We start from the raw sequence: 25,296 nt of genomic DNA, 5'->3' as shown, positions 1-25,296 counted from the left end.
GATATTCTAATCTTAAATGCTGTTTTATTAGCTAGAGGTGAAAAAAAAACATTAATTAATACATTATCAGTCTATGTTTATCTATATGATGTGTTTCCCGTGGTGAAATGAGTTACTGAAATAAATAAACTTTTCAATGACATTCTAATGTATGAAATATGACCGTGTATCATATTTGTGACATAGGTGTCTCGTCATAATTATAAGCAACACTATATTTATTTAAAAAAAATGTCTTTATTGAGTGCATAGTGGAACTAAAGTGAAATTCATTGTGTGCTCAAACTTTGCAATCTAAGCTGATTTTGAAATGTTTTGAAATGAATTTACAATTTTTTTAAGATTCAGTTTTTGGGAAATTAGGATTTTATTTTGCCAATGCACTCGTTGGGCTGAAGAGAACAGCATGGACTGCTGAATACATGTTTAGCAAAATATATTGTCAAAATATAAAGAGGAAACTTTTTATTAACATAATACAAGGCACTTTAATTTATTCATGAACTTCTTTTAATTTACTTTGAAGTTACACAAGTGAAGTGAAGCCTGTTAGCTCATTGTGTAATACTACTAGCAGCAAACATTTAGTTATAGTTGTTTACAATAGCAGGGCCGCCATCTTGTTTTATAAGCATGTTTTGCAGCTCAAGTTCCAGACGAAAAACTTGAAATAAAAAAAGTTTTTAAAATAATTTCTTTAATTTTATTTTTTATTTTTGTGAAAATGAGCCCAGCCCTAACTTTCAGCTTCAGGGCCAGTGTGGAACAACTTGATGGTCCTCATATTTTACTCTCTTTTGAAATCTTCCAAACAAACTAACAAGACAGAGATGTAGGTGAAATGAACTGCAAACTTGAGATGAGACACAAGTGAGATATTTATGACAACAACATACAGAAAGGAGAGCGAATGCAGACGACTCCAATACATACAAAATAATTAAGGTTTTCATTATTCAATACAATCGTTGTCGAGTCACAGATAAAGGAAACAGCTCCACAGAAACATGGTTTTGATTCCGTCTTTGAAAGCCCATCCACAGCAGGTCAGATCAAAGACCCGGCCAGACCTCCGTACACCGGCGGACCTTCACAAGCAGTGACGGTGTGTGATGAACAAACAGGATGAAATGTTGCTGCAGAAGCAGGATGAGCAGCAGGAAGACAACACGGTGTGCATCCCTCCCTCCAGGCGATCGGATTGAATGACGCCTTAATGGAGTGGAGCTGCTTAATGGAGAAAGGAGCCACAGACACACTGGTGTGTTGGTCATCCGAGGTATAAAAGGCACTGAGTACTTCTTTATCAGCGAGGGAAACAAGCTTGTTGCATCTACGGACGTCGGGAGCGGATAGATTTCAATAAAGAGCCTTCGAGCACAACCGCTCTAACGCAGGAACATGATTCAAACATCTCCAACTTCATGGTTGATACCTGACAAAAAAAAACTGCCTGAAAACTCGCTGCCTCTGAGGCGGCAGCCGCGCTTGTCGCTGCTAAAACCTACAAAAGGATGAGGAGCTAAAAATGAAACTAGACTTCCGAAGCAGGGGCGACATTTTCATCCCCCCCATCCTCTCTCCATAATCCGTTTCACAGGCGCGTTTCGGCCTCCGGGAGTGAATTTTAAAACTCGTCAGCTAACGGGAAGAATGACAAATGCCTAAAAGCAACAAAACTGTAGTTAGAAACTTTGCTTGCATTCGCACTTGACGGTAAATACATTCAGAAGTCCTTCACACAGACAAAAAGGTCTGGAACCTTAATCTTAATAGAGACCTACAACCCCAAATGTGTTTTTAGTATTTGTTGCTAAGGCTTCTTTCGGCCTCTTCCCCGGCCCTCAGCAGGCGGCGGGTCGGCTGCCGGGGCAGAAAGTGCATGAGCCTCAAAATCGACTTTCTGCTGCAGGATCCCTGTGAGGATGAACTCGGCCGTGACGACGGGAAGCGACGCAGAAGCGGCGGGGCCGCACAGTCGCAGGTCCTCCTCGCAGGAAATCACTACGGTCCGAGGCTGAGAGACGGAGAGTCGGGGGGGAAAGAGGAGAGGAGGAGGTGAGTTGGGGAACACGAGTCAACGACCGCAGCTCTGGGCTCGGCCGGCTCACCTTGTGAACCGTGGGCATCTTTGGCAGGAACGTGGCGCCGCTGCAGGTGATGATGTCTTTCATGTGGACCGGCTCCGGCTTTACCGACTTCGTGACGTGGATCTCGTATCCCTGAAAAAAAAAAAGACAGAAGCAAAGCGATACGTTTTGCACATCCTCGTAAGCGAATGTAGAAGGCCTGTAACCGAGAAGCAGAAAATCGATGAAAAAGCACTAGGCCGCGGAGTTCGGTGAGGTGCACCGCCCTAATTTTAGCCGGGCATCAGCGTTCTTCGTTGTATCCAGGTATCGTCTTACCGCTGTGATGAAACTGTACAGCATCGGAAAACATCACGAGAACACAAACAGTAAATGTTAAATTAATCCCCGCAGTGTGACGACAAAACAAGCAACGTGCCTCCTGGAAGCCAGGCATCCTTGACGCCCAAACCTTTCCCCATTTTCCACACATTACAATCAAAAGCCCAGGATGTCATGTGACACATCAGCCCACCAAATAAAGGAGCGTAAATGTAAAGAGGAAGGGAAAATAGAGATTTGGTTTCTAAGTGTTTTTCTAAATAAAATTCAGAAAAATGTTACGTGCATTTGCAGTCAGAGGTATCAGAGCACCTTCTTCCACGTTTGCTGTATTCCCTGTGTGACTTGTGACAGACTGTGAATGCTGCTTCTTTGAATAGGGCCTTTGGGTTTTGCCGCTCTCAGATAAATGTCAGACTGGTGAAGTGCATGACTTCTGGTTGGGGTGTTGATCTAAAACCTAAACCTGCTTTAAACGTCTCCCCAGCTTCACCCAGACCTGTCTTCCTAGATCTTTGTGATAGTTTGTTCACTAATTCAATTTAATGTTGAAATACTTCACTAAACACAAATCAATTTCTATTTGTGTCACGCAAACATTTACAGGCACAGTGTGCGCATTTCTGAAATTATTCTACTCAGTTGTGCATTTCTTAGAACTCGAGGGTGCTACTTTTATTAATAAGTAATTCTTTTTAATAATAAGTTTTAATAATAAGTATTCAGTGTTTTTTCTTATCTTTTAAATTTGCCCCTCCTGTACAGGCTCTTATTTTTTTTAGTTTTTTTATCATATCTTTACCTTTGTGTGAATCTGGATGCTTTCACTTCTGTCACTCTGCTGCTGATACAGCAGAATTTTCCCAAGAACAGACAATAAAGGATATTTCTGCTCTGTTCTAGATAGTGAGGACTGGGAACAAGGATCTGCTGCAGCGGTCTGTATTACAGTGGATCACAAGAAGCCTCTGACTGAAGACGCAGAGTCTCGTTAAGACGACGCTCAGGGTCAATCATGTCCTTCTGTCCTTCATGTCCGTCCGTCTGTTAAATGTTTGGCTAGCTTTTGGGATTTTATATACGCATTGTATTTTTTATCTTATTTTAAACGTATGGTTTTAAACTTGCTTAAAATGTAGCTTTGTCTGAATGTGTTTGGTTGTTTGAAACTTGATAGCTTTGCTGCCATCTTGGCCAGAGCACTCTTGGAAAAGAGATTTCAATCTCAATGAGGCTTTCCTGGTGAAATAAAGACTAAATAAAAACATAAAAACAGAACGGAACCCTGTTTATTAATCCAGCGACTCCTGAAAGCAACTAACCTGACAACAGCCAGCTGTATGTATCGCTCCGCCTAGCTCCACTCACATACAGACGTATGTGAGTGGAGCTAGGCGGAGCGATACATACAGCTGGCTGTTGTCAGGTTAGAAAGCAACTGGTTGCAGCAGATTTTATTTAGGGGTACAAGAGTAATAAGGGGGGGCTGCCAAATGCATGCCTTGTTTTTCTCCCTTGCGTTGGACGGACACAAAAGAAATCCCCCTAAAATACCTTGACGTTTGTGTTTGTGAGTTGACGTAGGGTGGGAAAGTTAAAGGGGTGTGAATACTTATTCACTCCACCGTAGACACTTAGCAGGGCAGCAGATGTATTAAAGCTGAAGGAGGACCAGGAATGGTCCTACATGCCCACAATGACTCCTTAAGCCTTCAGCTTGAGGAAACACCACGCTGCATAACGCCGACTCTCCATCAGCTGCTGAGAGAATAATAAAGAGAAGAAACAAAGAAGATGAAGGAATACCTGCAGGAGAGGCTGGCCACTTGCAGTCCTCAGAGACTCCTGCAGGGAGAAGCCGAACTTCTTCTCCTGCTCCGGATCTTTCACAACAAAACCGCACGGAGAGAGGAAGCTCCCGGCTTTACCGCTCTGGAACGCAGAGAGCTGCGGTGAGAGATGACCTGAGAGAACCGGTCGGTATTACATCCTCCGGCTGCGGCTAAAAACCTTTTCCAGCCACTGCGTGGTGACGACCGGGACGCCTTTAGCCACGGCACACAGGAACTTGACGGTCCTTCGCACTTTATCGGTCACAAGGCAGTTCATGTCGGAGACACCTTTGGCCATGGCGCCCCCCAGCCGGTTCAGCACCCGCTCTCCAGATTCATCCACCACCCCGGTGAAGAGAACCTGGGAAAAACAACAGCGCGCCTTCACTTTTTACTCATGACAGGCGACCTAGACGGATTTCTGGGGGATTATACATCCATCCTGGGAGCCGACTGCGGAGACGACGAAACAAAAGTGCTTTACTTTTGGTCGTTAGCGCAGCTTATGCGGTCTGACGTTGGCATGCTTTGTGCATTTGTTGATGGACGCTGGTGAGAAATGGGAAGCGTTTAACAAACCAAAGACAAGTGCTGCGCTGCAACCTTTGATTTGAACGCTCTAACTTCTAAATATGGATCCAGACGTAATGACATAAGATTATTTCCAAGATTAAGATAAAAAGGATAAGAGTTTATTTCTCTTTGATTACAAAACACAATACAAAAAGAGGCAAAATAGAGGAGAAGGTATTAAAAGAGAAGGGAAAAAATGTTGAGGAAAATAACGTAGAAAAAGGGTTCAAATAAACTCCAGTAAATGTTATCAAAACAGCAGAAAATGCTTGATTCTTTTAAATGAGTGGTGTTTTATTTTTCCCATGTAGTCCTACTACTACTTCTAGAGTAAAAACAAACAAACCCTAAACGCTTTGTTAGCCTCTATGAAGCTCACTGAGAACTGTTCTCATCTTTAAAGCATCTATATGAGTGAATGTTCATTACCTGGAGTTTATGCAACATCCAAATATTACATAAAGAGGTTATCGCTAACAGGGAAACGACCTTAGAGTGACGGTCCAGGCTTTGTTGTAAACAAAAAAGTCAAAATCTCCTCGTCTCGACGTGTGAACGCCTTTATTGAGCTAATATAAGGCAGAGGATGATAGATCAAAGACGTCCAAATTAATTCTTCTCTTTTGGTCTATTTATTTATTTTTTTTTAACTATGCATCCTTTAAAAAGGTGTTTACTTGTATTTTGTACAGGTGCAGCAAAACATTGGAGCTGTGCGGATCTCCGGATCATTTGGAGACAAATATAACTGGATAAAAGACTAGAACACTTTAAACCAAGCTGTTTTATGATAAAAATATTAAATTCCCAACAAAGCACCTAGAAACATAGAGAACTGCTGTATCCTCCACAACTGCAGCCGAGGACGACCCACAGGCGGTTCTGATGGGCCCAGTCCTACAATTTAGTGCCGTCCGCCTCCCCCTACGCCATTAGCATACTTGTCGTCCAGTGCTTATTGTTGCAATAACATAGAATACTCTAAATCTTTAATTTTAGGGCTCATGGATTGACAGGTAGCTCTAACATCCTGACTGTCACATAGGCTGGGCAAAAGGCCGACACACAGACCTTGTAGGCTTGGCTCCCAGCTCGCAGTCGGCTAATCGTAGCCGGAGACGCAGAGGAGGAGCGGGGAGTCTTTGCCACAGGGGAGGAGTTTGAGGACACCCGTCGCTTCCGGGAAGGAGTCATGGCCGGGATCTGAGGAGAGAAAGCAAGCCAGGAGCTGAGCACAGTACGGAAAATGATGATATAAGATGAATATAAAAAGTAAATCTAAATTAGAACAAGTTGTATGAATCTCATATGAATAATTAGGTAATATTGTTCTTATTTTCTCATTTTTGCTGTCTTTCTGCCTACTGTGTTGTTACTGGCCTTCTGTTGTACAACGGAAATGAGGCCTCTGGCTTTTTTTTCTTCTCGTCTTTCTCCCCCTCAGTGATCATACTTGACTGCAAGTCATGAATTGCTAATCTCGCCTTCTGATGTGTTGCGCAACATCAGTCGGGTTCAGCGCAACGGTGATGAGATGTGAAGAGAAAGAGCGTGGGTGACCGCTAACCACCGAGTCCATCAGATCCGTTACAAAGTTGATCGGAGGGAGAGGATGTGCCGCGATTTCGGTGGAAGTGCATTACGATGGTGGGAAAGGCTGACTCACTGCTAAACTGCAGCTTTGAGTAACAGTAAAAGCATTTTGATACGTAAACAATAACACACATGTTTACGCACCACAGCATTCAGAGTTTCACAGGGCTTAGCGTGTGTTATGTATGTATGTATGTAGGGATGGATGGAGGAAATGTATGTATGTGGGGATGGATGTAGGGATGGATATATGTAGGGATGGATGTATGCATGCATGCATGCATGTATGCATGTATGTATGTATGTATGTATGCATGTGGGGATGGATGTATAGATGTATGTATGGATCTATGTATGTATGGATGGATGGATATATGGATGGATTTAGGGATGGATGTATAGATGTATGGATGTATGGATCTATGTATGTATGGATGTATGGATGGATGGATGTATAGATGTATGGATGTATGGATCTATGTATCTATGGATGTATGGATGGATGGATGTATGTAGGGATGGATGGATGTATGGATGAAGGGATGTCTGTATGGATGGATGCATGGAGTACCATTTCTTTGGGTTTTGATTGAAGCAACAATCCCCAGGCCACAAATCCCAGATCTTTTTACAGTGAAATAATGAAATCACCTGTGACGTTTCCTCGTTTCCATCCTGATCCAAGGAAGAACCTGATGTCTGAGTTTCCTGCAGCGCCTGGTTTTTATTTTTCCGGACCACGGCTGTTCGACCCCTGGCTCTCTTCTCAGCAGCCCCCACCGCCACCACCACCGTCTTCCCATCACCTTCCTCCATTTCAGGGAGAGACTCTTCATCCTTCACCTGAGTGCTAGAAGCTCGACTTGTTCTCCTCCTCTGGAGACCAGCAGGAATCTCTTCCTTCTGCTCCTCTTTCCTTCCTGCCTCGGTTGGTTTTTGTCCTCTGTCCACTTCAGTTTGTGCCTGACTGGTTCTGGTCGTTCTCCTGTTCCTGGCCTCGCCTCCTGGAGGAGCTTCAGCCTCCTCTGGCGGTTCGGTTTTTATGGCTTTGGAGCCTCGGCCCCTCACAGTCCTGCCCCTCATAGTCACAGGGGATTTTAGATCTGCAGATATCTTCTCCTGATTTGACTCAAGCCCCTCATTATTTAATACCAAAGCTTCAGATGCATGGGCACTGGCTCGCTGCTGCCCCCTACTGGTACTGGTGAGCTGAGAATCTGCTTTTCTTTTATTACCGTGCTGCAGAACCTCAGTGGACGACCCTGCTGGCTTTCTGCTCCTCACCGTTGGATTCTGTTCACATTCTCTAACAACAACAGGGTGCGAAAATGTTTTCCTCCCTCTTCCTCCTCCTCCTCCTCCTCTTCCTCTGTTCTGGGAGCTGGGGGAGGCGCTGAGCACCTGAGCTTCCCTGTCCAGCTGTGCTGCGGCCGCCGTCGTCCGTCGGCGGCTGCTCCTCACAGCAGCCGCCTGCGGGGCATCGCTGCTGCTCCTCCTCCTCGCTCCTCTTCCTCGGCCTCTGCTCTCCTGGGCGTTGGCGGCGGAGGCCGATCTCTCCGAGCTGACCGAGTTGGAGGAGCTGGAACGGGATCGGGTTCTCCTCGCAGGGAAATCCTCGCTGGCCGCTGAGGCCGGGTTCTGCTGAGGCCCGGCTTCACACGGGGCAGCAGCTGTTCTCCGTGCCGCCCTGCGCGCTCTTACAGAACCTTTTGGGTTCTCCGCTTCCTCCCCGTTCTCCTGTGATCCTCTGAGTTGGTTTTCTTTAGATTCTGATGCTTCCTCCAGTCCTGCTCGGCGTTCCTGTTCCTCCTCCGTCCTCTCGGGTTTCTCGTCTGGGTCAATCTTTGTTGTTCCCAAACTTTTTTCCTTCTGATCTTCTTTCTCGCTTCCTGATTTGTTCTTTTTTCTTTGTTGTCTTTTTGCTGGCGTTGCGTTTATCATCTCTTTCCTCTCGGTGCGTCTTTCTGGCTCGACATCTTCTTTTTCTCCGTGTTCTCCTCTGACTTTCCCGCCTCCTCGCTCCTCTGTCGGCCTTTCTTTTTTAGCGTTTTCATCCTCCTCATCGCCGTCTTCCTGTTTCCTTGCGTTTCCTCTCCCTCTGGTCCGTCGATGCGCCGCCTTCACCTCTTCCTGGTCACTTTTACGCTGACATTCAGCTGAAGAGTCTTCCGAAGCTGCTATCGGCTGAGTCTCCTCCTCTTCTTGGAGATGAAGCTGCTTCGCTTTGCTTTTTCGTGGACGTGTCACAGACTTATCGTCATCACTTTTTCCATCTCTCGCTTCCGTTTGAACTTCAACGGCAGCAGCGGCAGAGGGCGAAGCCTTTGCTTCCCTTTCAGGCCGACCTTCTCCATCGTCGCAGGCAGCCGCCAGTCGGGTCTCCTCGTCCTCACTCGTCCCAACGGCGGCAGCTTCGGAGCCGACCAGAGGCTGAGTCTGCTCGTCTTCGATGAGCAGCGGCTTCGCTTTCCTTCTCCGGGCGGCCGTAAAGTCTTGGCTGCTTTGCTCTTCCTCGAGTGCAGCTGAAGGCTGGGATGCAGCAGCAGAGACTTGGGAGCCAACGAGGGTCTGCGTCTCGTCCTCCAGCTGAAGGGGCCTCGCTTTCCTTTTCCGTAGGCGTGGCATGGAGTCTTCATCATCATCGTCGTCCTCATCCTCACTGGGATCCACAGGCTGGGTTTCAGAGGTCTGGGACACAGAGTCTGTGTTCTGCTGCGACTCTTTGTCGCCAACATAAAGCTGCTTTGCTTTTCTTTTTCGTGGACGCAGCGTCTCATCGTCCTCGTTCCCTGCGTCGCCGTCGCATACATCCATCGGCTGAGTTTCGTCAGCGCTGACATGCAGGGGCTGGGTTTCAGCCAGCGACGAGGCCGAGGAGGCGTCTGGCTGCAGGGACAGTGCTGGCCGCCCGTCGTCGTCGTCCTCGCTGTCGCTCATGGGTTGGGTTTGGGGGAGAAACGAGGCCGAAGGCGTTCTCTGGGGGTTCTGCTCCCCGGCAGGTTTCAGGAACTCGCTCTCCTCGCCGTCACTTGCACACATGGGTTGTGTTTCGGCCACTGACGGAGCTCCGGCGACGTGCCTTCCTTGATGCTCCGCCGTTTCGTTCCTCGCTCCGGTTTTTACGACTCCGACAGAACAGACCGGATCGTTAACCTTTACAGGCGACAACGCTGGCTGGGTTTCAGCCATGGCCAGCGTAGACGAACGCGCTGGAGACACGCTCTCAGTCCCGGCAGGACTTTGTCCCTTATCATCTGAACCATCACCGTGAGCCTCTGAGCTATACGCCTGAGTTGCTTCAAACGCCAGATCAGCACAGCCTCCTTTTTTCGTCGTCTCTGAACATGCGGCGGGCTCCTCGTCCTCGCCGTAGGGCTGCGTGGCCTCCAGGCTCGGGTCACTCTCCGCAGCCGTTCCTGCCTCATAGGCCTGGGTCTCCTCCAGGTTAACTTCATCCTCTGCAGAGACGTAAGCTTGGGTGTTCTCCATGGCCAGAGCCCTGACCTCACCCTGCAGGTGGCTGCTGTCAGACAGTCCCAGCTGGAAGGAGTCTCCCCGGGGAGACCGGTCCTCGGGTTTGGCAGCAGAGGAGTCGAGGACAGACGCCAGGTTCGCTCTGAAGCCGTCGGGGCAACTTCTGGTCTGAAGGATGAAGGACTGGGTCTCAGCCACAGCAAAGTCTTCATCCTCCTGGCTGTCGGAGCAGGAGGACATTACCGCTGCTCTTAAAGACGTTCGTACAGCATCTGGAGGAGCAAAGAAGACAGAAAAATAAATAATCAGCTTCAATACTTAAATCCTGTTTAAATTCATTTAGCACGTAGGAGACCAACGGCAGATTTAAAGTGAAAAAAAAAAATCTATTCTTGTTTCATAAAGAAGCCAGATGTCTGAGACTTGCCAAAGTATTCACACTCTTTTGACTTTCACTCTCATTTCATCTCATCGCAACAGTAAACCTATTTGATTGAGATTTCATGTGATCTCCGGAGTGAAGCACAAAGTGTACAGTGAAATGAAAATAATGCAGGAATAATACATAATACCTTTAATCCAGTGCCGTTTACCTTCAGAGTCAACTTGTGCGTGATTTAATCTCAGTATAAAACCCAGCTGTTGTTTCTGGCCTCAGAGGGTTTCTTAGAGAATATTAGAAAACAAACAGCATCGTGGAGACCGAGGAGCACAGCAGACAGGCCGTGGAGAAGGTTGTGGTGAAGGTCAAAGCAAGGTTAGGTTATAAAACAATGCCACGAGCTTTGAATATCACGAAGACCTCTGTTCAACCCATCTATATAAAACAAAGAGTAAGGCACAACTGCAAAGCGACCCAAGACACTGCCTTTCATCTAAACTGACAGCACCGATAAGGAGATAATTAATGCTAGAAGCAGCTATAAGAGGCCCGTGGTAGCTCTGCGGGAGCTGCAGAGAGCCGCAGCTCAGGTGAGAGAACTGAACTACAGGTTATGCATCCCAAAAAACATTAGTCATTCGTGAAAAACAGGCAAGAAAAAAAAGGCATTGATTGCTGACAGAAAGTCCTAATTAGTTTTATTCTAAACTAAACTTTCTAACCTGCATAATACAAAATGCTATATCTGATGGAACGTGCACATCCCCACAGTGAGACATGACGGCGGTGGCAGCATCGTGCCGTGGGGACACTTTTCTTTGGCACAGATAGGGACCCGGGTCAGGGGTCAGGGGTTAGGGATGAATCGAGCTAAATACGGAGTAATCGAGGAAGAAAACCAAGACGCTGCAAACATGCAGGCAGAGCTGCAGTCGAGCTTCTGTCAGACAGTCCCAGCTGGAAGGAGGGACAGTCTGACATTCATGTGGAGCATCCCGGCACAAGTCCAGACCTAAACTCGATAGTGAATCTGTGGCGAGACTTTAAAACTGATTTTCAGAAACTTTGAGTCAGCTTGAGCTGTTTTGCAAAGACGCACGGGCGTCCAGACGATCAAACCGGTTAAAGTAACATGACATGGTTCAGGCACCACATTTTATTTCTTCTTCAAATTTTCACTTTTATTTTTAGATTGTCCTACTATTGCTAAAACATGGTATTAGAAATAAATGTATTAAACCCACATCTACCTGACGTAGGGCTTGTGAAGGCCTGAGTTTCCATTTGTGCAACCTCTCCTTCTGCAAAAAAAATAAATAAATTTAATTCAATAAAAAAAATAAAAAAAAATAAAGACAGTTTGAAGAGTCTTTCGCTTCATCCTCAAAGGTTTTTATAACGTGGATCATGAACCTTTGGAAACATTCTCTCAGTAGAAGACTTAAAACCACTATATTTGGCTTAGAAGAAAGAAACTAATTTCCTCCAGCATGTCTGATTGCAACATTATTCTATAGGATATAAGAACTATTCTTATTGCATGGCTATAATTGTGTTTCTACTGCGTTTATTTATGAGAGATTACCTGAAAGCTGGACAGGAGTGGAACAGTTCTGCAGAAGTGGAACCAGAGACCCTGGAGAGTTTCCTGCCGGCAGGTGGGGCATCCAGCCCTCCCCTGCCTTCACAAGGTTCACCTCCTCGTCCTCCACGTCCGTATCACTTTCCATTCCGAGGTCAGCTGGACCGCCCTCGTCTCCAGCTTGGGAAACCAGAGGCTCATAAACATCTTTGTCTGCGCTGGGATCGGGCTGGCGGGCTGCCGGTGCTGCGGCGGAAAGCACCGGCTGCTCTTCGTCCACGTCCGTGTCACTGTCGGACAATATATCCAGATCGGCCGCGGGTGCACCGGCTGCGGACGGGTCATCCTCCGCTTCGTCACAGGTATCCCCTGGGTGCAGATTTTGAGGCGCAGATCTAGTTGGAGGTTTATCGGATTTGTTACCGAATGTTTCGGGACTTCCCCGTTCTTCTTCCTCATCCACATCCGTGTCGCTGTCCAAGTGGAAATCTTGAGACCGTGGCGAGGGGGCTGGCTCAGCAGAATGCACACGCTGACATGACGTGGCTTTGGATAGGAGGCAGACATCATCATCATCATCATCATCATCTGCGTCTGTGTCACTGTCTATTGTGATGCCCTCAAGTTGAAAACCAGCAACCTGAGAAGGTTCTGTTCTTCCATCGGTAGAAGGCAAAGCTTTCAGAGCTTTATCCGGGACCTCTCCACTGACACCAGTGTCGCCGTCCCTGTGGGACAAGGCTGTGTTTGGGGGTTGCCCAGCAGGTGTCGCCTCTTCCTCTCCGTCCTCCACATCGGTGTCGCTGTCCAGGTGAAATTCAGAGACGTTGTCTCGGGAGACGGACGTCGACCCACCGTCTCCCGTCAGACTCTCGTTGATTTCCAGTTTCACGTTTGTTCCGCTTTCTCCTGAATGCGTCCCTCCCTTCGCTGCTCCTTCTTCTGCTTCCTGCTCACCGTTTCCCACGAACACGGGCGACTCGATTCTCTCCTGGCGCCGTCCTGCTAGGTCGACATTCGTCGTCTCCAAGCTGAAACTGACGCGTCTGTTTGACCCATTTCTGCTGGAGGAGGACGGCGTGATGGGGCTTTCGTCTTCACTGAAAATAAAAAATTAAAAAAGCACAAAACAAAATGGCATTTAAGATCAGAAAGATGCCAGTGGCTGACAAAGAGCTTTTCTCTATGTGCGAGGAATCCTTTGAAATAGTATTAAATCCTACAGCATGTGTTACAGGCTACAACAGACGTAAAACTGGGGTGGACGGCCACCGTCCAGCAGGACAACGACGCAAAAACACACAGCAGGCGCTACAATGGAGTGGTTCAGATCAGCGGTGCTGCCAACACAGGCGGTTAATGCTGATGGAGACTTTTATTTTAAAACTGGAGCTCATCTTTACTGACAAATTGAAATCTTCCTACATTGGAAAATATTTGGAATACCACCACACTGCAAAAACAGAACTAAAACTAAGTAATATTTTCTCGAAATTAGTGTATTTGTCCTTGATTTGAGCAGGCAAATAAGATTATCTGCCAATGGAATGAGTATTTTGACCCCTAAAATAAGATAATTAGATATACTGCACTTGAAATAAGGTGATGGAGATGAGTTCTTCCTATTTTAAGTGCAAAAATCTTATTCCATTGGCAGATTATTTTATTTACCTGCTCAAATAAAGTATAAAAACACTTATTTCAAGAAAAATTTACTTATTTTTAGTTCTGTTTTTGCAGTGCAGGTATTCCTAATTTAGCAATATCCGGTCATTTTTACCCAAAACAAAGACCTGTGTGCTCCTAAATCGGCATTCGCTAAAAGTGTGCTAAATATAGCGCACATTTTTTAAGAAACGTCGGTGCTGAACTTAAGAAGATAAAGTTGATCCCTCAAAAATATGAGGAAACTACGTCTATTGATGAGACAGAGCTACAAAATTCCTCATTCTTCGGATCTACAGTGATTTACAGATCCCTTTCCCGTAAAGTGACTACTTTATTTGTTTCAATAAAATAATGCATGGGTAGTTGATTGTTAAGCAGGTAAAATTCTCATATTTGGGGGGTTTTCAAGAAGAAGAAAAAACATATTGTTGTGGCCTTTGAGCACTTTCTACATGACAATATTGGCCCACGTGGCAAAAGGTTTAGACACCACTGGTTCAGATCGATGTATTTATTAAAATGGCCTAGTCAAAGTCCACACCAGATCCAATTGAGAATCGGTGTCACAAATGTAATTCTCTAAACGTACAAAGTGGATAGAAACACATCCCCAAAAGACTTCACCACTTCAAGGTTTTGTTTTTGTAAAAACTGTTTGAACACCATGTATCCTTTCCTTGTGTTGGTCAATCACATAAAATTCTACAATCTGTGGTTGTAATGTGATAAGATGAGAAAAGGTTCAATATGATATGCATACGTTTAGTTTGCTATGTAAAAATAAAGATAAAAAAACATACCTTTCGGGTATAGTTAGGTTTTTGGGACTTAAGAACGCAGAAGAGTTGGGACTGGATTTGTGGGAGTCGGACTCAGACACTGAAATCAAAGCCAACGTGTTAATAAAAACAGAACAAAAACAACGGCTGTGTTTCTAAATTCACATAAATTCAACGTACCAATGGTTTTCTGCCTTCTGTCTCCTCGCCTCCCTCCTTCACCCTCTGAGTCTGAATCAGATTCGGGCACCAAGGTGCCCTTCGGTTGGATCGGCGTTTGCTCAAAAGAGAGGCAGCCGCCTGTGACAGGGATCCTCTCCGCCTTTGCACCCATATTGACACATTTCTTGCTTCCTGCGTCAACGTCATCCCATTTACGGCCGGAGAAATCTGACAATCTGGCGTTTGCTTCCGAATGTCTCCACGGGGTTGTCCCCATGTCACCCAGGGCAGGAGCCGAATCCCCCCTTGAGCTTACATACCGACATGGGATGTTCCCCAAAACCAAGGTATCGCCCTCACTGAGGGCATAACGTACATTAGGGGTCAGCTTTAGGCGTCCCTTACGGGTCCCATTCATGCTCCCTGCGTCCCAAACCAGGGCCTCCATGTTCACGTCACTGTTACGGCCTCTTCTCTGGTAAACAGAGATGCTGATGGTAGCGTGCTGCTTGGACACGGACGGCGCCAGCAACTGTAGTGTGCAGATGTTGGGGTCACGGCCCAGGACATTATCTCCCAGGAAGAGGGGCAACTCTAAGGGACAGAGAGAAAATACGTTGGTGGAAAGATTTATGGTAGGTAGGTATGACGGACTATGCATACAGAGATATTTGTGCCTCTAGTAACGACGTGAATAAAAAAAACTTAATTGCAGCAGCATAATCCCACACTGACTGAATTATAGCTCCTTTAATTAGACAGGATTTCTTTTCCTCCTTTTTTAAGCTTAACGTGACAGACGGCACCATATTTTTGATACAAAGTTTAATATAAAGATGGTCTTTCAAACAGGTGATGGCGACATGGCCTCAGGTTAACAAGGCCTTTGGAACAGAAAAAGGCACAAAGCGTCACAGATCCTCATTAGGATGAGGTGCTTTCCTACCCACTTTTCCCAGATTTCCCTCTAAAAATCACCTGGAATTTTTGTTTCTACAAAGCTGAACAAATGATATGATCCTGGTTAAAGTCCCAGCTGAACCGGTTGTCATGTATGTAGAGTTTAATTGCTGGTATGGAGACTTTGTCAGTTCACAATACCACTTTTCTCAGTGTTCTTCACCTCCTTTACCATCTTACTCATTGTGTGGTGTGGCAGATAGATACGGAGCTGCTATCCTGCTTTGTTTGTAATAATTCTAAATGTTTTAAGCTGTTTATCATTGGTCTGACTGCAGACATGACAAGTACAAGTGACCTATTTTTTTTCTTATTATAAATCCCACATCAGATGGTGTTGAACTTAATGTTCAACACACATCTGCCTAACTTTAATAGCATGTCTCCTCGTTTTACCATTTCAAATTGTGGATTGAAAAGTGGATTGAAGAAATTTCCTTCTCTGTCATGTCATATTTACTCTCCAAAAAAACAGAAAATCATGGATTACTACTTAGAAGTTATGCGGCATCATGATCTGCCTTATTTGATATATAGATAGATAGATAGATAGATAGATAGATAGATAGATAGATAGATAGATAGATAGATAGATAGATAGATAGATAGATAGATAGATAGATAGATGTACTCGCCACGTTTCAGCCGCTATAATAACATATGAAGGTAATTCAGGGCTTTCTACACATATTTTCTCCAAGGAAAATATTAATTAAACGTAAAAACACCAGAGTACGGCGCTCACCCATTTCGGGGATGTGTGGATTACTTAAGATGCACAGTTTGGCCAACGGCTTCTGCCTTTCGTTTTGGTTTTCCTCTTCATTTTCCTCCTCCTCTGACTCTAAGATCGAGTCACTGATCGCCTGCGTGGCTTCCATTGCTATGAAAGGGCAAAACAGGGTGAGAATAAAACTCTAAACGAAGATAATTTCCCTGCCCGCAGCAACCAAAGTTAGCTTGACAACATGCTTGACTTCTGCAGGGCTCCTGCATGCAGCTAACGTTAGCATTGGTGGCTAACGCTTTATCTGCAGCTAAGCATGCATCTCGCTCTTGAGTGTATTCTTACTCAAATTACGTTTACAAGACTGATCTAGACGACCCAAAATAACACTGGATGTACTTTTATAAAACGTGTATAATCGTTTGGGGTTTTTTTTCAGTGTCAAAATCACAGCAATTACACTTCCGGTCAACGGCAAAACTGTTAGCCGTTAGTTCATTCAAATGACAATATCCCAGTTAGCACAACCAAAATCTTGCCGAATATTACAGTGAAGATCGTTATTCTTCTCCAACATTATTTACCATTTTTTATATGAAAATACTCCAGTTTTGAAACCACATGGCCGTTACCTTGAAATTAAGAAGGAAGTTTTCGCCTGTTAACGGGTGGCTTTACAGCTCAGATGGGATCATCCATAAAAAGGACACGTTGCGCTTTGATAGTCCATTAATCCTTGAGATCAGTTTTCAATGACAGGATCATCCTAGAGCAGAAGCTTCTAATGCGAGCCTAGCTTTGGTCTGGGGACAACAAACAAAATGTAAACACTGACCCAACCGGAGCTCCGAGCTATTGGCCAATAGAAGTGTCCCTCGGCCATGCTCTCATTTTCATTGGCTAGTTTTTTCTGGAAACGTTTCTGATTGGATCAACAGTTCCCGGATGCATTTATTCGTGCATTTATTTTCGCGCCAGAAAAAATAAAATGCTCGAAGCAGACGTACATCGTCATAAAGCTATTTCATTTTTTAGAATTCATTATATTGATTTATCACACACAGAATGATAATTTCATCTATTTGTTCCTGTTAGTGCTGATGATTGTGGTTACTAAAATTAATTCACCATTCAGCTTTTTAAAGAGTTTGAATATTTTTTTTTTTTACTTCTTAGGGCTGGACAATAGAATACAGATTTATAGTTATATTATATAGCTATATTACTGGACACAAAATATATTTCCCAACTAAATGCCTGTCCTGGAATAAATGTAGGCCAATTCGAAGTACCATGCTTTCAGGTTCGGTGTGCCTTTAATAGTGGCGCCACTGCCAGTTCATGTATAATACAGCATAGACGATTTTAGACGGTAATTTGTTTTTTTTTTTTCTTTCTTCTATCGCTGGTCAGACTACCTTTTACCAGGGATCTGTTTGTGATTAACACCTAATTGTTTATTCATCACAAGTCATTTTCTTTTCATCACTTTCACCAATACGATGACAAATTGCATGTTTTTGATTAAATTGTGCAGCCCTATGAACAAAGTCCTCCATCGATGCAGTGTTACGCGGAGGCAATCAGCATGTGGCACTGCTAATGTGTTGAAGGAGCCCCAGTTTGCTTTAGAAGCAGACTTCAGGTCAGTTTGTCTGTATGTCACTCACTTTCTGCTGTCGCCCATCACCCACCCCTAACCTCTGACAGTGAAAAGTTATGCTAAGGGTCAGGCTGAAGGTCCAAGTTTAATTGGTTTTGCCTCCATGTAACAATGAAAATATGCATTATAATGAGATTACTTTTGCTTATATTATGGGCCATATTCATGTATAACTATCAGAGTATGCACATTTTTGTCTAGATATTTTCAACTCGCTTATTTCCCTAACATAGAATAAATGAATGAAATGAAGCCAAAAACCAATGGTTCACATCCTTAAACGGGGTGCAGCATTTCCGCTCAGCTAACAAATGTGCTGCTTTAAGATCATCCCTTCACAATTTACAATAGCAACTGTTTAAACACCAATAACAACTAATAGAAATAATACCATCTTTAAACAAGTCTTTACATTATGGCTCTGGGTATTCATGTCATTCACTTAATTATTACATCAGCTAATACCCGCAGACATTAAAACACAACCACAAGAATCAGACAAGAACCACAAAGCTTAGTTTGAGAACTTTATTGGTACTGAATGACAGGGAATTTCTACTGCAACCTAAAGTATGAAGACGGTTAGGTTTTCCTAGTAATGCTATTGAGTCTAAGTGAGGGTGTTGATAACTTGTGGTTTGCTCCTTCGATAGTTTCATTTTGGTAAGGACTTCTTGACTTCGCATCTTCAAGCGTCCTCTTCGGCCTCCTCCTCAAACTCACCCTCCTCCTCAGCAGTGGCGTCCTGGTACTGCTGGTACTCGGACACCAGGTCGTTCATGTTGCTCTCCGCCTCGGTGAACTCCATCTCATCCATACCCTCGCCCGTGTACCAGTGCAAGAAGGCCTTGCGCCGGAACATGGCAGTAAACTGCTCGGAGATGCGCTTGAATAATTCCTGGATGGCCGTGCTGTTGCCGATAAAGGTGACGGCCATCTTGAGGCCACGGGGTGGGATGTCACAGACGGCGGTCTTCACGTTGTTGGGGATCCACTCGACAAAGTAACTGCTGTTCTTGTTCTGCACGTTCAGCATCTGCTCGTCCACCTCCTTCATGGACATGCGCCCGCGGAAGACGGCGGCCACCGTCAGGTAGCGTCCGTGGCGCGGGTCGCACGCGGCCATCATGTTCTTGGCGTCGAACACCTGCTGGGTGAGCTCTGGCACCGTCAGGGCGCGGTACTGCTGGCTGCCCCGGCTGGTGAGGGGCGCGAAACCGGGCATGAAGAAGTGCAGGCGGGGGAAAGGCACCATGTTGACAGCCAGTTTGCGGAGATCGGCGTTGAGCTGGCCAGGGAATCGCAGGCAGGTGGTGACGCCGCTCATGGTGGCGGACACCAGATGGTTAAGGTCACCGTAGGTGGGTGTGGTCAGCTTCAGGGTGCGGAAGCAGATGTCGTACAGGGCCTCGTTGTCAATGCAGTAGGTCTCATCTGTGTTCTCTACCAGCTGGTGGACCGATAGGGTAGCGTTGTACGGCTCAACCACTGTGTCTGACACCTGCAGACACACAACTTTTAGTCTGTCTCATGATCTCAGAAGAGTTGCCTACAGCTAAAGAAACTAAAATTAAATCCCAAACAGATCATGTGCATTTATAAAGATCAGTTACCTTGGGGGAAGGCACCACGCTGAAGGTGTTCATGATCCGATCGGGGTATTCCTCACGGATCTTGCTGATAAGCAGGGTTCCCATCCCAGATCCCGTTCCCCCACCTAGAGAGTGGGTGAGCTGGAAGCCCTGCAGGCAGTCGCAGCTCTCGGACTCTTTGCGGACCACATCTAGAACCGAGTCCACCAACTCAGCTCCTTCTGTGTAGTGACCTTTGGCCCAGTTGTTTCCAGCACCGCTTTGACCTACGGAGAAGATAAGACAGAGTTGAGGGTTTTCTTTCTTGATGCTTAAGAATGTATTCATAAAATAGCTGGATTTGTTGCCTATTAACTCACCAAACACAAAATTGTCAGGTCTGAAGATCTGTCCAAAGGGTCCAGACCTCACAGAGTCCATAGTCCCAGGCTCCAGATCCACGAGAATGGCTCTCGGCACATATTTACCTCCTCCACAAGAAAGAGAAGAAGAGAGTGAAAGAGAAAGAGGAAGAAGAGGAAAAGAAACAAACCAGCTCAATATTGTATTCACAAACCACTGGATGAAAACTATAAGAACCCAGAGAAAATGCATCATGAAATAGGGCTGGACAATAATTCAACAACGATATATATCGATCGATAGACCTATGATTCAATACTACTACTACTACTACTGTTTAATACTATAGTCATTACATCCTCCCAACCAATCACAAAGCCAGGAAAGCTCCATCAGCCTTCAGAGAGCACGTGCTCTTTTTTTTTCTTTTTCAACACTTACAGTTTTTGTAAAAAGTTGGTTGAATAAAGGGTTGTGTCTGAATCCATTTATTTAAAAATAGGTAGTTAAGCAACAGCATAAAATGGCCAGGGCTGCCCTTAAAATGTATATTTTGAATTGTTTTAATAATTATCGAATATCGATCAATATGATTTCTATTTTATCGATATGCTTTCATTCTATATCGTCCAGCCCTATCATGAAATATATAATGGAACAGTTTTTAAGATGAAGGCTAACCTGAAGCCTCATTGTAGTAGACGCTGATCCTGTCCAGCTGCAGGTCGCTGTCTCCGTGGTAAGTGCCTGTGGGATCAATGCCGTGCTCATCACTGATCACTTCCCAGAACTGCAGACACAAAATGGAAGTCATCACATGGCAGTTACTTTCAACAGGGGAAAAAAAAAATGCTTTTATATCCATGTGGTTTATGAAAGTGGGGGATTTAAATCGGTGCAACAGCAGTGGGATTGCATTTTGTGCAGACCGATGGAAATTTTTCCTCCCATTTAAAGGATGTCATATCAAAAGCATTTCCTGCAATGCAGCTGTTAATATTTCCACAGCCGCCAACTGATGACGCTGCAGAACGCAGCCTCTTTCACATGTAAAATATGATGGAGGGGGAGCACAAAGGAGCTACAGATCACTCTGCACGTCGTGCTGCAAATAAACTTAATTTGCAGGCAGTCAGACAACATAGGAGGACAGGGACCGATTCAAGTCTTATTTGCCTTTTAAAGAAAAGAAAAGGCCGCTTTCAAAGCCTTTGAAAACAAGCCCCTATTAAACCCAGCGTGATTATGCAGACGATCGTTTGCATTGTGCACATTTTCAAACTATTTTTGACTTTTACTTAATCATGATTTTAATTCATTTACTTATGTATTAATCAACATGAAGTTATACTTTATCAGGGGGAGCCATATTGCAGACAAGTACTTATTTAAGACATTAGGAGTCAGCCGTCAAATCCAAATCAGGTCATTTAAACCCACGCATGGCAAATAAAAAAAATAAAAAAAGGAAAAGAAAATCAATCAAGGAGCACAACGGGGTCCAATAAGGTCTTGAAGAACAAAAGGTCCAGACACAAAGAAAGAGAAATAGAGATGGGAAAATGAACGTAAGGCTGATGGTGACAGATAAAAAAAAACATCACAGCGAAAGAATGAGGACAATAAGGAGGAAAAGCAAGGCCACACCCTGACCCAGATCCCTGCAATGTATGCATTCAGCATCTATGTCAATCATGTATGCTGGACATCTGAGTCAAATGGGTCCCGAGGGAGTGGAAACAAATGGGAGTCCTCTCTCAAAGGGCACCAGCAGTAGCTGTATCAGTTTAGTCAAACATAAAGTGGGAATTGTGAAATCAAGTGAATAAACATTTCGTAGATTGCCTGTCCAAGCATATTTATAGCAACAGGTATAGAGAAAAAAATAGATATTCCGACCTAAAGCTGCGTGCATTAACCATAACTATTCTACATACAAAAGGCGAGCAAAGGCATATTAAAGCAACTGCCTCCTGCATCCACTGAGCATCAGCTGTTTCCTCCATTCCTCCCCCACCCTATTCTTAATTTGGTTATAGAGGGGAAGACATCGATTACAAAGAAGGGCCTGGCTTTCTAGGACACCAGCGCCTCTGCCAGTAACTGCACCATGACTATAATGATGTATCGTCTGAAATCTGGGCTATTGTTGTAGCGCGATCTTGAAGGCATCTTTAAACACCAGTGGGAGTCCTACTTAAACATATGCCGTGGTGTCAGAGGATCAATTGGCATGTAAAAAAAGAGAGAATAACAGGTCAGGAAGATCTTTTCACTGCAATTGTTAGTGAAGGACTGGACGGACGATGAACTGATTTATCGACCCCCATTCACGCTGTGCTGACTACCCCACCACTTGTGGATAGAAAATTAGGTCAAATATATCAAAATGTCTCAATAAATCATTAATAAGGGCTGCATGAGTTCACCGAGATAGTTAAAACCCTTAAAAAATAACCGGCAACATTAAGAAATCTCTTTTTCCTGAACCAATTATTCATGCCACACCCTTCCCACAAGATCCCATTCTGAACAGCTTGGACTGCAGTCTGGCTCTACAGCCCGAGGAACTAATGAAATCTAATCAATAAGAGCTATTGATCCTCCGGGGGAAGAAGAGGAGAAGAAGTAGGCCGCTTCACCAGACTGCCACTCATTGTCTGAAATGCCGGTCATATCTGCCCGTGGGAGACAAAGGGAAGCAGACTGCTCTGGCTGAGTGGGGGGGCTCTGGCATGCAAGTAAAGAACAATAATTAGTTTGCAGTCTTTTTCTTTCTGTCATTTTACTCCTCTTAGACAGTGTCTTAGGAAAAACTGAATAGAAAGCGTTGGAGAAGCGGACACGCCCGGTGTAGGGGGGTAAAAAAAACACCCGTCGAGACATCAAGACCCCCGCTGCTGCACCGTTATATGAAGGCACACACCCTCCCACCGGTTAACGCAGTGCACAGGATTAATTTTTTTAAGGGGAAAGCACAAAGAAAGAGCTGTTACTATTATTTAAAGAGAATAAATGTATCATGTATGCATTATAAAATGAAATGTTCTATTCACAATTCACATAAAGGGTCTTTGTACGAGCCAAACTTGAATAGAAAGAGACTAATAATAAGAGGGTTTTTTTTTTTTGTTCTTTTTGTTGAAATAAACGCTCCTACCTTGGCACCGATCTGGTTGCCGCACTGGCCGGCCTGGATGTGCACAATTTCCCTCATTATGGAAGCGAGAGTTTTTTTTCTGATATGAGAGCGAAGAGAGGCTGCGATGAGAGCACGAGGAGCCGACTGGTCCCTTATGAGCTCGCGCCGGACAATGGATTTATAAGGCTGGAGCGTTTCCAGGCGGAGAGGGGGCGCTGCCGGGCGCGCGGACACGCCCACGCGCAGCCGCTCCACGCCGCTGATTGGCTGGACGGGTGAAGAGACTGGAGGGGGAGGAGAGGGAGGCCCACCAGGCAGGGAGGAGCGACTTCTCTGCAGATCAGGGAGTGGAAATGAGAAAAAGAGATTGACCAGAATTTTACCAGCTGGTGTCCAGAAATATGCTTTACAGCTGTTTTCTGGGTCAGCTATGACAAATCATCTCTGGATCTCCGTCTTTACAGGAAACAGATGGTAGACATTTCTGTGTCCAGCTGGGGGGAAATAGGGACAATCAGATCAAGCTCTTTTCAGTCACCCTTTATTTGTTCGGGAAACAAGTCTCGCTACCAAATGAATTACACTGTTTTAGAAAGACAGATTTAATGGCCTCATTATCTCCAGATGGGGGACGCAGTTTGTCCAGTTTCTTGCCATGTCCGATTGCCAGTTGTTTCTGTTCTGAATGCCGGTGAGAAAGCCAGAAACCTATCAGCCCTTTAAATGCCTGGGAGTAAATGCATGAGGTCAGTTTTGATAAGAAACCAAACCACAGCTGCAGGACTGTGAAAAATTCAGCTAAATGTGGCATGGCATTAAGAAATTAACTTTGAAACTTTGCAGATCTATCTATATGTGTGTGTGTTCTTGTACTTGCAGCTGAGCGAGAAAATAATTTGCTCATTTTACTAATAAAGTGAGGACCAAAAAAAAAAAGGTCTTAATTTTTTCTGAGCTAGAGCTTAGGTTTAGGACTAAGGTGTCAATTAGGTTTAGATTAGGGTCAGGTTTAGTCCATAGAAAGGCTTGAAGATGAATGGAAGTCTATGCACAGTACTCATTATGTACATTAAATCAGGATGGGTGTGTGTGTATGTTGTGTATTCTTTAATTACATAGATCTTAATAAGGTATGGTTTATAAAATTCAACACATTCAATTTCAGTTTAAATCAAAAGCTAGAAGCCTGAAACCTGGCAACAATAGTGTTTTCCAACAGGGCAGTGATCCAAGACAAATCAGAATTTTATTTTGAAATGGACAAAGAAGAGTGAGATCAAGCTTGTGGAACAGCCCTGACCTCAACCCCATACTGAAAATGTATGAAGTATGCATTAAAAGCCTGTCCCATGCAAATTTAAAAGCTGTCCCTAACTGGTTAAGGGACATTTACTCAAATATCAGTGAGTGTGTAACTTTGATCTGTTGTGGAGACATAAAAATCCACAGTAAACAAAAAATTTTGTCAAACATAACTGTTTTGAAAATTCATTGCAGTTGTTTGTCAAAAACAAACAGGTGAGGTGCATCATCAAAAGCCAAAAAATAAATATGAGGAAATAAATATCATCATACCGATGAGTGCGCATGTAAACCTTTGACTAGTGTGTTGGAGGATCCTTTTATGTTCACATTAACATTATCCAGATGTAAAATTCTGTTTTTTTTTTGTTTTTTTTTTGTACAATCTAATACAGTTACATTCAATTTTGAAGAGGAAAACATTATATAAGGAAATGGGTCTAGCTTTGTGGAAGTGGTAGAGTGCTCAGTCAGCTGTCAGCTGATGCCCCAGGATAACCAAAGAGCAAAGTCAGTAAAAGTCAATATTTTTCTTACCACATAAAACAGCTTTAGAGAACTAAAATTAGGCCACTTAGAAGAGTTAGTTCAAATAGAGATTAACAAATTATATTTCTTGCACCTTTCAGGATATATTACTAAAAACCTGCTTATCGTGTTGCTCAGCAATGTTCTGCTTAGAAAACTGTGGTTACACAGACGGGACCTGTGAAAATCCAACTAACTACAAATAGGAGCTACAAAACAAAGTCTGAGCTGAAAACCCAGCCTCCAAAATCTCAAATAGAAATCTCCCAATGGATGCAGGAAATAGAGCCAGTTCACAAAGAAGCCGGCCAAAAACCTATAAGACCTGAGAGATTTCTCTCCAATATTTTGCTACCAAACATTTCTGGAAACTTCAAAACTTCAGTTGGTGGAACAGGTGCACCATGTGCAGAGGCTGTAGTCCTCCCTGTGGTTGTCCTGGCCTTTTTTTCTAAAAAAAAGGAAGAACTTCTTCCTATTGTAACAACTGTCGCCAATGTGCTTGCTCAGAATGAGGCGTTTTATTGAAGTTAATATTTGATACAATCTGCTGGCTTCCTTATATAGTCAACTTATTACTGATG

General features: G+C 44.4%; 2 protein-coding genes across 4 annotated transcripts; both read right to left on the bottom strand.

Annotated features, from left to right (window-relative positions):
* Positions 1-854: 854 nt before the first annotated feature.
* Positions 855-16,945, bottom strand: mdc1 (mediator of DNA damage checkpoint 1). Of its 2 annotated transcripts, XM_036135164.1 has the most exons (12): positions 16,776-16,945; positions 16,162-16,299; positions 14,475-15,050; positions 14,316-14,394; positions 11,851-12,947; positions 11,510-11,566; positions 7,061-10,155; positions 5,888-6,019; positions 4,422-4,604; positions 4,218-4,343; positions 2,112-2,222; positions 855-2,017 (listed from the first exon to the last, which is right to left on the bottom strand). In XM_036135164.1, the coding sequence occupies exons 2-12, from the start codon at positions 16,295-16,297 to the stop codon at positions 1,814-1,816; spliced, it is 5,796 nt and encodes a 1,931-aa protein (XP_035991057.1). In that variant the 5' UTR covers positions 16,298-16,299; positions 16,776-16,945; the 3' UTR covers positions 855-1,813. The 2 variants fall into 2 exon arrangements, with proteins under 2 accessions (XP_035991057.1, XP_035991058.1); XM_036135165.1 differs by lacking the exon at positions 16,776-16,945 and having other exon boundaries at positions 16,162-16,552.
* Positions 16,946-18,319: 1,374 nt separating this feature from the next.
* tubb5 (tubulin, beta 5) lies at positions 18,320-23,066 on the bottom strand. Of its 2 annotated transcripts, none has more exons than XM_012870285.3 (5): positions 22,901-23,066; positions 20,422-20,530; positions 19,758-19,868; positions 19,420-19,664; positions 18,320-19,307 (listed from the first exon to the last, which is right to left on the bottom strand). In XM_012870285.3, exons 1-5 carry the CDS (start codon positions 22,955-22,957, stop codon positions 18,495-18,497), a joined length of 1,335 nt encoding a protein of 444 aa, XP_012725739.1. In that variant the 5' UTR covers positions 22,958-23,066; the 3' UTR covers positions 18,320-18,494. The 2 variants fall into 2 exon arrangements, with proteins under 2 accessions (XP_012725739.1, XP_021176024.1); XM_021320349.2 differs by having other exon boundaries at positions 19,758-19,865; positions 22,901-23,048.
* Between the last annotated feature and the right edge of the window lie 2,230 nt (positions 23,067-25,296).

This window comes from Fundulus heteroclitus, chromosome 3, assembly GCF_011125445.2.
Source record: "Fundulus heteroclitus isolate FHET01 chromosome 3, MU-UCD_Fhet_4.1, whole genome shotgun sequence".
In the NCBI taxonomy this organism is placed as follows: domain Eukaryota; kingdom Metazoa; phylum Chordata; class Actinopteri; order Cyprinodontiformes; family Fundulidae; genus Fundulus; species Fundulus heteroclitus.
The sequence above is the reverse complement of the archived record's forward strand: the minus strand, read 5'-3'. Positions and strand labels throughout refer to the sequence as shown.